This window comes from Urocampus carinirostris, chromosome 17 (genome assembly GCF_059441175.1).
Source record: "Urocampus carinirostris isolate Australia breed hairy pipefish chromosome 17, RoL_Ucar_1.0, whole genome shotgun sequence".
Taxonomy (NCBI): Eukaryota; Metazoa; Chordata; class Actinopteri; order Syngnathiformes; family Syngnathidae; genus Urocampus; species Urocampus carinirostris.
The window spans coordinates 30,049,851-30,067,631 of NC_142365.1; the positions used below are offsets into that span (position 1 = coordinate 30,049,851).

The 17,781-nt window shown below is 37.1% G+C and overlaps 1 protein-coding gene and 1 pseudogene across 2 annotated transcripts in view; both read right to left on the reverse strand.

Moving 5' to 3' along the window:
• Positions 1-17,781, reverse strand: part of pou2f3 (POU class 2 homeobox 3) — a 41,721-nt gene that overhangs the window by 17,333 nt on the left and 6,607 nt on the right. For both annotated transcript variants that reach the window (XM_088321077.1, XM_088321076.1), the window contains exon 3: positions 13,247-13,275. In XM_088321077.1, the coding sequence (XP_088177203.1) occupies positions 13,247-13,275 (29 nt within the window). The remainder of the gene's footprint in view (positions 1-13,246; positions 13,276-17,781) is intronic.
• On the reverse strand, positions 408-1,922 carry LOC148349751 (GTPase Era, mitochondrial pseudogene; annotated as a pseudogene).

Consider the following 17,781-nt stretch of genomic DNA (forward strand, 5'->3'; position numbering starts at 1 on the left):
TGAGAGTCTCCATAAATGGACCAAGCCCTGAAGTGTTTAGTTTTGGAAGAGCTATGGACATTTTCTTTACAAAGCCAATAAAAATTAAATGTTCAATGGCAGGGTGCAAAGTGTGTCAGTAGTGAGTGAATGAACAATGGACTTAATGAGTGTGTGACTAAATTAATGACTGTAATGGCTTTTTGACCTAAGATTAAATTTGTAATATTCCTGATATGCCTTTGTGTGCTTTCAAGGATGATAGCAACCTGTTATGTTCATGTACAGCAATTTATATTACATTCAGCGGTCTCAAAATGCCCTAAAGAGTTACACCAGGCTTGAAAATGTACACACACACCCTAACCTGAGGGTCAAAGACCTTCCCACCACGGTCTTCTAAATTCCTATGGGAATTTTTTTTGTTTTTGAATTTTGACCTTATTTTTGAGGACGTGGCTTTTAATCAGGTGCGCTTTGTAGTCCGGAGTTTACTGTCACTTCATTCCTTTTCTTCATCATCATCATCGTCGTCTTGGCTTTTGAATCTTGACCGTGAGCCTCAGCTTGACCTGTTTGAGGAAGATCCGAGTGAGCTGTTCGCTGGTTTCTTGAGCGATGCGCGAGATCATTTGGCCTGACGTGCCGATCGCCAGCCTCATGTGAGTTTCTTTCATGGCGTGAAGTTTCACCGAGATGTTGAGCTGTCCGTCCTCATCCTTTTCCCAAAAGTCAAGCGACTGTTTCATGGAATACGGCACCTCCTGGGGTAGGTACTCTAAAAGCTTCTCTCTAATAATGCTGGTGCAAATTTCCTCTGGGTTTTGGTCCGTCAGCACCTCGCTGTGGTATTGCCACGCCCCCGACTTGGCTGCCGTCATAAGGTAGCACTTGAGAGTTTCCACATCCTCTCTATCCAGAGAATTCAGCATGAAGACATCTTTGAAGCCAGGCCAACCCTTCTGGCCTCTGAGGGTCTTCAGCACAGACCCGCCCCCATCCTCTGCGTACTGTTTCTTGGGCTCTTCTACATCCCCATTCGTACTCTTGATCACCGGCTCGTTACGCAATTTGCGGCCATTTACGATCCCGCAAGTCAGCTCCTCTGTGACATTAAGCAGCTTGTCCTTCATCTTCACGTCGTCAACCTTATTGAGGACAAGAATGGCTGGGATGCTCGGGTGGCGTGCCAGACATTTGAGCACTTCGATGTCCAATCGTTTACACATCCATAAATCTGACACGTCAACCATGACCACCATGAGGTCGGCTTCTGCCACTGTGGTCCAAGGATCCAAAAGCAAAGACTTTTCAAGGTTGTGCCTTTTAACTTTTGATGGCGTGGTGAGGCCTGGCGTGTCCAGTAAAATAATCTGTGTATCATCTTCTGTTAGGACTCCCAAGGCTCTTTTACGTGTAGTGTGAACTTTCTTGGAGACAGCAAACACCTTTCTTCCAAGGAGCTGGTTGGACAACGTGGACTTTCCGGCATTCGGAGCGCCGATGATTGCCACTTTCAAAACTTTAGCGTTCCCTGGTTGATCGGGATGTCTCAGCAGCAATGACATGTGGTCCCCTTTGTCAGGTGGAACGGAGGCAGAGGGAAGATAACGGCTGATGTCTTCCTCCGCAGTGCTGCCTTTTAGCAGGTTGTTTACAAATATATCGGAGGAAATTGAACAGAATGGTTTGAAGGACGGGTCTATCCTTCTGCAGCTACATGCAGCTTTTCCTGTGGCGAGAAGCCATTGCGCAGGTTCTTGTCGAGCAGACAGGACGATTCGTCTGTTGAAGGCCAACGAGTGCCTTAAAAAACGCATGCACGCAAGAGCCATGACACGTTTTGACGAATACCTTTTCTATGGAGGTATGAATAATCATGCCATTAATTAAAATTTGAGTTGCTTTTTCTATCACGCTTGAACGTCAACAGGGCACCGCCATGTTTGATACTGGAGTATACTGTACATTTAATTAAGAGATGACAAAGGGAAGTCGCCTCGCAGAAATGCCATTTATTTATTCAGTCACACCTCCCAAAACGATGGTTAACAAATTGTGAAGGCATTTAGAATTTTATGCTTTGATAAGTCACATTGTTGAACAACAACATATTGAGAACATGGATTGCCAGGTAGGCCAATCCAATTTCTCATATTACCTGGATTTCAAAAATACATTCTTTCATTGTAAACAAAAGACAAAAGAAATTGATCTCTTTTTTTTAATATAATTGCAGAAACAATACTTGTTTGTAAATACATACATACATACATAGGTACATGTAGCAGTGTTCTCGTTTGCCCACGTCCCTGCGTCATAGACGCATCAATTTTGCTGGGGACGCATAGTGTCAAATCAACGAGCGCCCCGGGAACGCAACTTTTTTGACACAAAATTGTCATTATTACCCAATTATTTATTTATTTATTTATTTCAAACAAAGATTTACCGCACTCCAAACTTTTCGTCAGGCAGATCCGCCATTGTTGTTTTGGTCTCGCGGTTCGAGTTTTCGTCTGCACGCCGATCTCGGCAAACGAGATGTCGTTGCTTCGAGATTACGTCATTGTTGTGGTGGTTGTCGGCGAGGGAAGGTTAAGTATGCATACCTGTCAACCTGTACGTTTTTGCCGTACAAAGTACGTTTATTATACATTTTAAGACGTGTACAACGTACAAGAACAACGCAAATTTTATGGGTACCATCCGGTAAACATAGACTATCACGAAAACGGCAAATCAATCAAGTCAAACGAGTTCGAGTTGTGTAGTCCGACTCTTTTTAGAGAACCGGCTTTTTCGGCTCAACTCATCAAAGAGAGCCTTTTCTCAAACGGCTCACTTGCTTTGATGCATTATATGTATTACGAATTATGATGTTGTATAAAGAAGTTAAGAAAAAAGGAAGTATAAAAGGAGAAAATGAAAAAAGACAGGTTTGAGGTTATCCCTTTAATCAGTATATTACCGACAATAATTTAATGCAGAAAATGAATTAATAATTTGAATAAGTAAATGTATTATTCTACTTAATTATATTTGCATGTATTTTTTCCTTCTGCAGTGAACGTCCAAGCTACTTCATTTTTTAACTTTGTTTTATAATAAACCTCATTCATGTCGAGCAACTCAGTGTCTCACAACAAAATGTTCATTAACAATATATACAATATAAGGAAACACATGTACAATATAACATATTAAACTACATAAATAAACACGTTTGGAAAAAAAATATGGTGTATTTTTTTGTATTTTGTAAGGGAAAATACAACAGTTTGTAAGGGCATGGAGCCGTGGAGGTTGACAGGTATGATTATGCCTCTGAAAAAACAGTATTAGGTGAAAATCAACACAAAATTGGTAATTTCTACAGTGTCAGTAATAAGTCGAAACATAATGCAGAAAGTGATAACAACGGCAGTAATTCTGGCACGAAAAAACGGCGGAGAAATTCTTCGGAAGATCGCGGAGACAAGGAAAACACGTGTGTTGAAGCGAACGATTCGACAAAAGAAAATAAACAAAAGAATATAGATCAATATAATTATTTTATCAATATTATTTTGTATAATGTAAAATATTGTTGTGAACTGAAAAATCTTGAAGTGATAACTGATTTGTATTACCAATAAACTGTGATGATTAAAACTGAATGAATATATAGATTTATATTATCTATTTGTCGCCGATTTACAATTTCATCCTCGATAACACTACATTTTGGGGACCCATAGGTCTCTGTTGGGACCCATAGATTTTTGAGCATGCGAGTCCCCCATCACTTTTCAGGGGTAAAATGAACACTACTGTAGAAGAATAGAATAGAATTTACTTTTATTGTAATTCTTTGTAACCATGCACACAGAACGAAATGTCAATACACCTGACCCGTACAGTTAAATAATAATAATAATAATAATTTCCTTTGTATTGTCATTCTTTGTAACAATGTACACAGAACGAAATGTCGATACACCTGACCCGTTGTAGCGGGTCGATGCAGCCGCAGCCAGAGGGCGCCGCCATTATACCATTTAGGTATGTCTCGGTCGAGGCGCGAACCAGCGACCTCCCAGTCTCAAAGCGGGCACACTACCATCTAGGCTACTGAGCTGACTGTAGCGAACCAATGCAGCCACAGCCAAACAGGGCGCCGCCATTTTAGACCCAACTTTCTGTGTTGGGATTCATTAGGTGACTAAACTTCCCAATTCCAACCCTTAAAGCCGAACGACAAGCAGGGAGGCAACGGGTCCCAATGTTGTAAGTTTTAGATATGATTCGGCCGAGGCTTGAACCTGCGACCTCCCGGTCTCGGAGCAGGCGCCCAACCATCTAGGCTACAGATCTGGTAACATCTACATCTAACATTTTTTTGTCTGAAAATAGACCATTTCAAAAATTTTATTTTGAAACACTCTGGATTAATTCAAAGTCATATACTAAATCCCTTTTTAAGCACTGAATTTAATAATATGCATTGAAAAACTTAAAATGTGTTATGGGTAGCTAACAAGTGTTTTTCTGCATGAAATATCTGTATAAAAACAATTATATTAACTTGCTATTTTTTCATCATGTATAGAAAAAAAATGAATGTTAGGGACACTAGGAAGAAGAGTGGCACCAAATCATTTTTTAAATTTTAGTTGTAGTTTTTTGGGTTTTACCATTTTATACATAGTATCATTACATTTTGAACTTTAAGCGGGCCGGATAGGAAGCCTGGCACGCCAACCCCTGGTCTAGTTATTCCATGTCATGTAAATCAGATTTGCTAATCCTGGCCTTGAAAATGAATAGTTTTAATTTTAAAACAATTTTTATTAATAGTTCTTAGGACTTTTTTTTATCTTATATTATAGTTGGTGCAAAGCGGGAATGGCCAAACTACATCCCGCGGGCAAAATGCGGAACTTCAGGCTCTTGAATCAAGCCGACTGAACGAATGAATGAATGAATGAATGAAAACTTTTTTTTCGAACATAAAAATAAAAACAGGACAAAAACAATGAGTCAACAACAGAATAATGTCACATAAAATGTTCGAAAAGGGGTAGTCAGAAGCAGATGCTTATTTTTCCTACCCCTTTATCTTCCCTATTAAATACATTTTATAGATAGCTCCTCTTGTGTCCAATACAACAAAATCTCATGGATATACTTATTACATGGGTCAGATATAAATAATTATAATAGTTACAATAATCACATATTTTATACACTAATCTTTGCAATACCCATCCCTCAACGTCATAATGCGCATAATGTCACTGCGGCACCAGTGATAATAACAATAAAAATAAACACAATACTTATAATAACAGTTCTGATATAATAATAGCAACAATAACAACAGGTTAACCATAGTTTGAAATGCAGTATTTCAATCTCCCTCATATCCCATTTTCTTCATCCCTGTATTTCGCCAGTAATGCTTTTTTGTATTTAAATTTGAACACATGGATAGTTGGACATTGTTTGATCTCATTTTGCAAATTATTCCAAAGTCTGACTCCACACACAGACACACACATATTTTCCTGGTGGTTCTCACCTTTGGGATTTTGAATTCACCACAGCCCCTCAAGTTATAATTTCCCTCTTTCCGAGTGAATAATTTTTGTATGTTTTCTGGCACTATGTTTTTGTTGACCTTAAATAACAGTTGTGAAGTTAAAAAATTTATTAAATCATCCAATTTTAATAATTTGGACTGCATGAATAAAATATTGGTATGATCCCGATATCCTACCCTGTGTATGGTTCTTATAGCACGTTTTTGAATGATAAAAAGGGGCTGTAGTGAACTTTTGTAATTATTGCCCCAGACTTCTGCACAATATGTTAAATATGACAGAACGAGAGAGCAATATAATAAATACAATGCATTATAATTTAAAAGAAATTTGGCTTTATTAATTATTGAAATGCTTTTAGATACCTTAGTTTGTATGTGTCTGATGTGTGTTTTCCAACTTAATTTATTGTCTATTATGACCCATAAAAACTTAATTTCTGATACAATGTCTATTGCGACACCATCCATTTTTACTTCTAAATCTTGATTTGCCTTACGATTACCATAGAATATTACTTTGGTTTTATTTAAATTTAAAGATAATTTATTTATATCCATCCATACTTTTAGGTTAATTAGTTCACTATTAATACAGGTTACCAAATCAATATGGTTATCATTTGAATAGAAAATGTTAGTGTCGTCTGCAAATATTACTATTTTCAATAGTTTTGAAACATTAAAAATATCGTTAATATATAAATTAAATAACTTTGGTCCCAGGATAGAACCCTGTGGTACTCCACAACAGATGTCCAAATATTCAGATGAAAACTCTCCCATTTTTACACACTGCATCCTCCGCGTCAAATAACTTTGAATCCATTGCAAAGCCAATCCCCTGATGCCATATCTTTCCAGTTTTTTTAATAGTATATTATGATTAATGGTATCAAATGCTTTTTTTAAGTCAATAAATACCCCGACTATGAATCTCTTCTTTTCTATACTATGGGTGATTTCTTCTACTGCATCAATAATTGCCATTGTTGCTGATCTGTTTGCTCTATAACCATATCGACTTTCATTAATCGATTTATGTTTATCTACAAATTGTTCTAGTCTATTATTGTAAAGTCTCTCTAATATTTTAGAGAACTGAGGAAGCAGAGATACCGGTCTATAGTTTGTAAAAATGTGCTTGTTTCCATTTTTGTATATTGGTATAACTTTTGCTATTTTCATTTGATTTGGAAATTTGCCTGTTAGAAATGATAGATTACAGATGTAGGTCAATGGTTTCACAATGCTATTTATAATTTGCTTAATTAGTACCATATGGATGTTAAAACAATCCATAGACATTTTGTTTTTACAGTTGTTAACCACGTCTAAGATTTCTGATTCCGTAACCCCAGATAAAGACATGGTCTTGGAGTTCATTTTTATCAGTGACTCAAATGGTTTACCACTGCACTCTGGGATATTTGCAGCGAGCTCTGGACCAAATTTTACAAAATAACTATTGAAATTCTCCACAACTTGATTTAAATTATAATTTTCACTGTTCTTATCAATAAAATAGTTTGGATATGCATTGCTTACATTCTTTCCTTTTATTATACTATTTAATATATCCCAAATACCTTTGATATTACTTTTGTTATGATGTAATAAATTGGTATAGTATAATTTCTTGCTTGCTCTTAATATTCCTGTCAATTTGTTTTTATACGTTTTATATCGGGATTCGGCTTCCTCAGTTCTTAGTTTAATACATTTTCTATATAAGGTGTTTTTTTTCTTACAAGCATTATGTAAACCCTTAGTTATCCACGGATGGTTTACAGATTTATTCTTAATATTAGTTTGTCTCATTGGGCAATTTTTGTTATACTTGTTGGTGAATATTTCCAAAAACATGTGAAACGCACGATCCACATCATCTGTACCATATATAGATTTCCAGTTTTGTTTAACTAAGTCATCATAAAGTGATATAATAGTCTCTTCAGTTCTAACTCGTTTGTGAACATAATCCTTAATTGATTCTTGTCTAGTAACCTTTTCATCATACACTGTAAATACTGGTAGGTGATCAGAAATATCACAAACCAGTAATCCGCTGACGTTTGTAAATTCCATATTATTTGTAAATATATTGTCAATGAGTGTTGCACTGTGTGAAGTGAATCTACTAGGCCTTAATATAGTTGGGTACAAACTCATACTGTACATCATATTAATATAGTCAATGTTTTTATGTTTGTTTGGATTCATTAGATCGATGTTGAAATCCCCACAAATTAATAGTGTTTTGGCGCTTATTGTTGAATATGTTTTTTTCAGCCCAGTTTGTGAAGGTTTCCAGATTTGAGCCCGGTGATCTATATACACAACTGACTATAATATTTTTCCTTTTTTCATTTATAATTTCTATTGTAATACATTCAAGTAAATCGTCAATGACAAATGACATGTTTTGTAATATTTTCGATTTTAATCTTTTGTGCACATATATAGCTACTCCACCGCCTATTTTGTTTGTTCTATTTACATAGTTCAAATTATAGTTGTTTAATTCAAAATTTACACCCCTTTCTGAACCACGTTTCAGAAACTGCAATAACACTAAACGGGTTCTCAAATTGCTGTAAGTATTCAGTGATGTCATCAAAATTTGTGTACATACTTCTACTGTTAAAGTGTATTATTGAGAATTTGCCTTCAGATTTAACAAAAGTATTATATTCATTTCCAGTATAATATTTGCAATTGTCTGAGCTAGCCGATAGGAATTTGTGGTCAGGATCGAAGTTATCTAATCTTGAATTATTGGAGTCAGTGTGATCAACAATGCTCAGTTCCGGTAGATCATGGCATAATATATAATGATGGATTTTTTTATTGTGATCTGTAATAAAGGTGTCCATATTGTCAGTCCAGGATGCCATTGTTACACTTCAGGCAAATCTGTCCTGCTCCTGCATTTCTCTGACCCAAAGTATTTTTGCTTCTTCTGGAGTGCCGTTTAACTTTATGTATACTCTACAGCAGGGGTGTCAAAGTCAAATGGACGGAGGGCCAAATAAAACATTTGGCTACAAGCCGAGGGCCGGACTGTCCAATCTTTACTGAAACCAAGATTTAACCTACTGAAAACACAACAAATATATTACAATATGATTGGATAAATAAAGCAATATTTTCTTATGACTCTGTCAGTCATTTTTAATTTCAGCAGGCACAAAATACAAATGTCCTTTATATAAAAAACTCATAACATATCTCATAACAACAACTCATAACCATTTTCTATCATTCAATCATCTGAAATTATTAAAAAGAAATATTGCCTCGAAATACAATAAAATAAAGTGCAAAAATCTCTTGTTACTTAAAACCAATAGCAATCAACACACTGGACCTCATCTGTCCTGCTCAAATGTACATTGACTTTCCTTTCTGGGCTTTCTCTGGGTTAGTGTGAAAAAAAGGAATTACTGATTAACAAATATAACAATCAAAAGTCATTTTCTCTGCTAAATAGGAGACAATTTTATCAAAAGACTGTTGTCCACATCAAGATCTATTTTCCATGAAAAGCCGAAAAACAAGAAACACTCCCAGGACAGAGTCGGCAAACAAAAACAACATAGTCAACATAGACAATAAAGCTTTAAAATTCCCGAGGGGAACAACAAAAAACAAGACCTTCTTTATGTGCATATTTAACTTTTAAACTTGAACGGAGTAAAAACTTCAAATGTGTAATTGCACAGGAAACATTACTGTATTATTACTGTATTTACATACATTTATATACAGTACTGTATTACTACAACTCTACATTACTTGTTTGAGGCTGACGCTGATACTTTTCCAGCTACCTCCGTGAACATGTACTCCAACTCCCACCTTGTTTGAAAGCCCCGGTTTTCAGTGTCCACCTTCCGTTTAGCCATTGTTGATGGGTATCTGTGGGCTAATTTTTGCTGTTATGCTAATGACTGCTGCTGATCGACTGCTGAATAAATCAAACCGCCTCCCGCTTTGCTCCCGCTCGGCGCGTCCCCGTTGCATTGTGGGAAATGTAGTATTCATGCGTACTGCGGGCTGCTGGCTTGCAGCGGCCTGCGGGCCGGATCTAATAAAATATTGATATCGTCACGCGGGCCAGGTAAAACCCTCTCGCGGGCCTAATGTGGCCCGCGGGCCTTGACTCTGACATATGTGCTCTACAGTTTGAAGTCCAAGTTCCTTGTATCTTGTTTGTTTTCCTCAAAAATTAAATAAACGTTTGTACCTTTTAGTTTTTTTCCTTGCTTAAGGATTTCAGGTTTCCGTTTTCTGTTGACAAATCTCACGATGGTCGCCTTAGGTCGGTTCTCACCTCTTGTTAATAGATGGCATGCTTCTATGTCCTCAGCATTGATGGATATGCCTTTTTTGCTCATAAAAGCAATGACCTGTTGCTCAGCAGAATCTTCATCAGCATCCGTTGCAATATTTTTATTTGCCACAGCCTTGGCATAGGTCCGAGGTTTAATGTCCAGACCGTTGATAATAATGTCATTTATCCTGGTGTACTGTTCCAGATCTGCTACGCGTCCTTCTAGCGCAATAATCCTCTTGTCTTTCTCCATGTTTTCGTTTTTTAGGTCTTTGATTTCAGCCATTAAACTCAAGATTGTGTCTTGTTGTTTAGTGACTATATCCATTTTGTCCATTAAAAAGCTGAGTGACTTTTTAATTTCCTCGAGTTCTTTATCTCTGCTCGGCATCTTGAAAACTTCATGCCTCTCTTACGGCACCGTCCGCTGATCGCCTCACCCGATCATCCTCTGACTCTCAAGTTGATATTTCGCCGGACTTAGTTTCCCCAGCTTTTGGTCGCTTTACAAAGTAGCGCCGCCATGTTTGCCAGCGTCAACAATGGCCGATCTCGGAAAGCAGGCGAATCGGCCTCCTTCCTGCACTGGTTTTGGAAAGAAATCCGCCGAGTCAACGACAACGTCGACTCCGTGCTTTATTTTATTTTCGAAATCCACAGACGCCAAAATCATGGCATTCAAGTGGCCATAGCACATTAGCGGCTACGCTAGTTTAACTCACGGTGCGGTGCGTTCACGTGCAGTCAAGGAACTGGATTAATAGTAAACATAATGTTAAAAAGTAATATTGCACTAATATGTTTTCATTTGTGTCTTAAAGCCCACATTTCAACCGAAAGATAGTGAACGCAAACCACATTGAACGAGGTTGGAAGAACATTATATGTTCCTAGCTGCAGAATTGGAACTATTTATCTACCCTGGTCATATCCCTCGAGAGGGGTGACCGACAGAAAGACAAACACACACAAAAAACAAAGAAAATAAAAGGAGGAAAAAGTAGCAAGAAAAATCACACACAATATTTTTGGACCATGGCCAACCCAAATACCTAAACACCCACAAGTTAAACCACCTTGGCACCCAAGTCGCTCATGCTTTTGTCCCTCCAGATGAAACGGGACACAAGAAGGCGGCCATGTCATTCGGGTCAGGGTGACACAACACACTCTTCTGTTCAACAGCAGGGCCCGACAGCTTTCACTGGTTTGGCCCTGCCGCATCATTCGGTGCCCGGCCCATCCCTTAGAACTTGCCGAACATCCTACTATCCTTTCATGACACCTCTCCACTCATTCCTATCACCAACAAGAGCTCGAGCTTCCATTATATTTAGACCTCTTTCCTGCAGTGCACTCTTAACACTATCCATTCACGTCAATCACGGCCTTCCTCTTGGTCTCCTTTCATTTACTTCTGCTTTGTAGATCCTCTTCAACATTTGCTCTTCATCCATCCTCTCCATGTGTTCAAACCAACAGAGTACTCTTATCCACACGCTTGCTCAGTTCCACTACGACTCCATTTCTGTCTCTCACAATTTTATTTCTCAAACTATCCAATCTCGTCACTCTTAACATACTCCTCAAACACTTAATCTCAAAAACATTTAATTTCCTTCTCAAATCTGCATTCAGGCTCCAAGTCTCTGCACCATACAACACAATCGGCACAATCACACTCTCATACAGTCCCCTCTTAACATCCATACTCATACTCTTGTTGCTAATCACTCTCCTCAGAGCACCCAAAACCTTGATTCCTTGATTCACTCAGTGCAATATTTCGCACTCCATTCCACCAACTGCAGCCATATCACACCCAAGTACCTATAGCTTTCAACTTCTACCAGCACCTGTCCATGCAACCTTATTTCTAATGCCATGACCACTCCATGACGTGAACACTTCATCACCTTACTCTTCCCAACAATTACACATGACTTACGCCTATCACACACTCTTCCAAACTCCACTACCATCCTTCTCAATGTTTCCTCAGAATCAGCCACAAGCGCTGTGTCATCTGCAAACAACGTCTGACTTATTTGCCACACCGTTCCACTGTTGTCCATCATCTCTACACCTCTGCCAAATACTTTTGCATTCACCTCTCTCTCCACACCATCCATGTGCACATTAAACAGCCATGGTGACATCACACAGCCCTGTCTCACACCAGTCAAACAGGGAACCACTCACTTGTCTCACTCCTTACTCTTACACATGCTCTGCTGTTCACATAAAAACTTTTCAATGCTTCCAACAACTTTCCACCCACTCCATACATTACTATCACCTACCACAACACCTCTCTATCAACTCTGTTATACGCCTTTTCCAAATCCATGGAAGCCAAATAAATATCCTTACCATTTGCAAAATATTTTCGAACTACAATTGGGTTATATAAACAGAATTGGAACTACAATAGGGTTTTCGAGCGTGCAACGGTTCTTACCATCAAAGCTTCTCTTCTATCAATCTATTTCATCTCACATTTAAGCTCCTTAGTTACAATTTGTGGACTAAAGACAAAATTGGAGAGGTGACAGAAGGATCATTATGGTTATTAGCAACTGTGATGCATAAAACTTCAAAAAAGTTTTAAAGAATGCTAATCATTTGCCAACACACCAGCATAATCACCATTGGTGAAATTTAGCACGCTCATAAATAAGTTCTGCTTATTTGTTAATGAAAAAAAGTCACTTTGTTGCATTTTTAGTAAGCAGAAGCCTGTTAAAGACCTAGGTGTCACTCTTGCCCACAGAGTCTGCTTGTGAATTGCCCCGTTAAAAATCTTATAAAGCATCTTAGCTGAACATTAAGGTGTACTGCGCTCAAGGCTAACATTAAAATTATGTATTTTTGTCTGTATTTTGTAGATGTATAAATTGTAATTCTCAAGAAAAACAGCTACAACACACAAAGTGTTTCACTACAAAAAGAAAAGAAATGTTGAGCATTTTGCCTTTTGAGTTTAACACATTTTATCAAATTCACTACCTAAAAGGGAATATTATATAGTTTTGCTTTCATTCTTTCCATTTCAAAACCAATATCATGACATGGATCGGATCCAAAAAATGCATCGCCAAATCAAATCAATCATAATTTTTTTTACTCCTGCAAAATTTTTGAACCCAATGCGGCCTGTGGATCAAAGTTTGCCCACCCCTGTTCTAAAGGATTTAATTGCTGGCTTGAACAAACCAATAAAGTAAATCATAGCAGCAAAATAACTAGAGTCCATTTTGATAGATGTCTTTTGTTTTAAATTTTTATCTGTGGTACCATCAAAAATTCATACAAAAACTGCAATATATGAAAATTCAGCTACTCACTTGTCGATGGAACCCAATTCCTTTTTGCTCTGAAATAGAAGGAGTAAACATGATTAGAATATGGATTTTTAAGTCTCACGGTTGACTGCTATACTTTAGACAACATTTTTCAAACTAAGTGAAATAGTGCCGTGACTAAAAATAATTTCTGGCAAATCTAGGGTTTTAAGGTGCACCTTCAAGTGCAAAAAATACATGACATAAAATGACCAATATTATTTGCCAGCAGAACAAGTATGTTTGTTTGCAGTGAACAATGCAAACAAGTCCCCTTAAATTAGTTAAAAAGGTTTTTGTACAAGTGTAACTAGTGTTGTGACTAATATTCGTTGAGCTGAGACAGAGTATAGGTCCATTTTGAATAACTATGGGACAGACTTAACCTCTATTACACAGGTAGCGTTGGGAGTAACGCATTACAAAGGAACCAGTCACGGAAAGCAAATACATTTCTTGGTAACAAGTACAATTAGGTAAGTGTTGGGAGTTTTTTTACTCAACTGTTAAAACATTGTGTGTTCCGCCACTACCTTTAAAAAAGCAGACTGTGAATCACTATGTCTACTGCGAATTGGCAATTTCTCCTTCGCTAATGATGTGACAGTCAAACCTCTTTCTGCCAGCAACATAACGCTAAATACAACATATGTTCAAGGCTCGTATGTTTACATCCAGCAACAAAATACGTACAACTGAATACACTTACAGTATTAGAACATGTAATCTATGCCTACTGATATTCTTCCTACTGTATATGTACTCACATCTAAGCCGTATTTACAACTATAAAATGAAACACTGAAATCAGGGGGTCTGTTTATATGCACATGCTATATTTGGTTGTGTGTCACCAGTAGCAAATGGTGGGCAGTGCGTGGGGAGGGGACGTGGGTTGTGCAGGAACGTTATCAATGGGGAAAATCTGAGTACAGAACTCATGGTAAGAGTGCTGAATTTTGGTCTTTATATTTGTAAAATTATAGTAGCAAGACACCATGCTCTGAGAAAAAAGAAAATGTCCTGGACATTACCCAAAAACGAAGACAAAATGGATATGGAGAGTTTCAACTGTTAATATTGAATCCCTCAATAACAAAAGCCATAAATATGAAGGCTTCAGCGCTTCTCAAGCTTAGTGTACACTTTTCTTCTATTTCTTTTCCTAGGTGGCTATTTTTTAATCAGTTTAAGATGGTCGGCTTCAACGCGAGTTAATACAGTAATTTGTGACTCGACAGTTAAAGGACAAGGATGCTGACGGAACAAGGAAGAAAGTTATAGGGTGTGTCGCCATTTTTTTTCTCCACCGTTTAGAAAGGGGGATTGTAAAGAGATGTTCATGAGAGATGGTGTGAAAGAGGAGACAAGCCAACATCATCGCATCATGCAAATAAAGAGAGAAGCCCGACACCAGCCCACTCGCTCTCCCCAATCCCTTCCTCGCCTTCAGGAAAAGGCTGCCTGCATTGGTAAACTTCCAGTATGAAAATGACTGAAATGCAAATTAGGTGGTGAGAAGGGCTAACTTCAACACACACTTATAAAACCTAAATGAAAAAGGGAAATAATTTAAGTATACTTAGAAAACTATACTTAAAAAACAAATTCAATTAATCAACATTATGTTTATGTTTAGTGTTTCAAGTGTGTTATTCATGGTTATTGGGTTTTACGGATATTTATTTTGGTTATTTATTCTGTGAATTTTGTATTTTCTTGTAATTATGCAATGAATGGATACGTTTCATTGGTCTTTGATAATGATTAAAAATATTCTGAACCAGAATTTTAGATTTCATTCAAATTTATTGAAGAAGCAAATTAGAATCACTATTAAAAACAATCAAATAAGACAAATAAACTACCTCAATTAAAAAACTCTCAAAACTTATTAATGACAAATTAAATGAAAAAATGTTAGAACCAATTTATTATTAATTGTGTTTTTTGCTAACCTTTGCATCAAAAATGTATAATATTTTAATGACCTAAGTATCACTGTAAATGTTTTTTAGCAATTTTTAGAACTCACTTATCGCTGCTTAAAAAAAACTTATGTAAAGTCCAAAAAGTCCTGTATTATCATAATTATTAGAATACAGTCATAGATGCTAACCTTTTGACATGTAAAAGGGGTATATTTTATTGTGCACCCTAATTTTACGCACAAAACACAATCCATCTTTATATTTATTAAAAAACTAAATAAAAAAAAAAGGGGGCAAAACTTCTACCAAAATGGAAATCTAATACGATTGTTGGAGCGGTTTACACACAAAGACTTGGTCTCGCTTCAAGATAATAAAGCAACAGTAGACTAAAATCATAGTCTTGAGTCAAGATCTTTTGTTGTTTAAATGTGAAAAAGTGGCAGATTTTTATTTTAAATCATTTTTAAGGGGAGGAAAGTGATAGTCTATCGGATAAACGTAGTTGGTGAGTATAATTTTGTTTGCCTAAATTCCAAGAAATTTATTGAGGTCACCTATAAATGTTATGAATAAAACTTGACACCTTTGTCGACACAATGATCCGAACCTGAAATACTTTTGTTGGGATTGTCAGGGCAAAAAACATTTTATTTTCACTTGTTTCCGGCCTTTGGGATGCTAGAGAGTGGCAAAATGGCTTTCTCTAGTACATCTAATGGCTATCATTTTAGACACATTACTCTCTGATTTAACAATATTTATGGAGGGAAAACATTCAAGGAGAAGAGGAGTTAGTACTATGATTGATCAATCAGTTTTTCAATGTTTTATTATGGTTTACTGAAGCAGAAAAGCATAACATGTCCACCCCATCACGGGAAACAATATTTTTTGTAATTTTTATAATATGGTTATTAAACATGGAAAATATCTTTCTCATTAATCATCGTGTACTAACTTCTTTTTAATCAAATTAGAAGTATTGGCTAACTTAAGGTTAACACCCCCCCCCTTACTGCTATCCACTGTAAAAGGGAACACACAAAGCAACAGGGTGAATGCAGGGATCAGAATTTTCCGCGGATCCGCGGATTTCCGCTGTTTTTGAACCCCAAAGGTCATTCCCGTAAATTGTCTAAATTCGATGAGAAAATATTTTGGGGGGGTGAGGTATGATACGTGACTGTTTCATCACCCCAAGTTAGCAGTTAGAGATCGCGAGAAAAATCGGCAAAAAGAAGCGCAGCGCATTAGATCTATAGCAAATAGATCGACTCCTACCATTGGTCGATAGGTTCGCTGATAGCCAATCAGCGGAGCTTTTGTTCAGAGCATTGGCTTTCTCAAACATGGCGCTCCTTCCGGTCTTTTCAAACGGTGAAATGAGTGTTTGAAAAAGTAAATATGAAAATACTAAGAAAAGAAGACGAGGGTTTTGTCTCCGAGATTGATAAAGGAATCAAGAATAAATTTAAGTGGTCATGGCTGGAGAAGACTGTCACAGTAAACGTTAAAATCGGCGCAAAGATCGAGGAAGTTACCGAAACTTTGAGCCAGTTCATCGCAAAGTGTGATGTTCCAGGGAAAGCAAAGTGTCTATACTGTGTCGATCTGATCAATTATGGTACGCGAGGTTGTGTGGCACTGCTCGATCATGCTAAAATGAACAAGCACAAAGCAAAAATAGCTTGCCGGCGATCAAATTATGCACTCGGATCCGCATTTAAAATCGGCAGTGAAACTAACAGTAACACCACCGGTTCAACATTATTGGCCATTCCAAATCCTTCCACTTCAAATACTAGCAGCAGTCAACCACTGGTTCCCCTGTGTGACAGAAAATCCCAATCTGAGGTATTTATAAATCTATTTATTTATGAAATGATTTTAGCTTTTGTGTTTATACAATATTTAGAACAGGATAAACAAAATTTATGACATGTATTTTGTTTAAGCATGTTCAGTTTGTGCATTCTATTTTCAAATTAATGATGAATGGTTATTAATGTATATATTTTCATATATATTGTTGATTAGTAGCTAAATACAAGGTCCATCTTCATCATCAAAACACAACAACAATGGTGATGGTTGTAACATTGTAATCCCCCAATTGTTTTAAACATCTTAAAACTGAAAAAAATACATGGTTTCTGTTTTGTTGGATTTAATTCATTCTAGTGCAATTTTCACATAGCAAATAAGATAAATGCTGTTGGCTTCAAGGGGGGCTTCGCCCCCCTGAACCCCCCACCGGGCTCTGCCCTGGACCTGGCTATTTCAGCTGAAAATGAAAATCTCCATTCTGATCCCTGTGAATGGGATATTTACATTTTTGGTTTATACATGTGTATTGGTGTTCATTATAAAACTATGTATGTATTAAAATGCTGTATACTTCTAAAAAGATATTTTGAAATTGTATGCATGCATTTGTCAGGGAATGGCACCACTATCTGTAGCTGAAAAACGGCGGCACTACAGGGTATGCCCTGACCCTGAGAGAAGATAAAGCTTATGTTAATAAAGAGAGAAAGAGATGGAGAAAGGAACACAGGAAAGAAAGAAAAAAGTGGCCAATCTCAGTTGAAGATGACAGAAAGC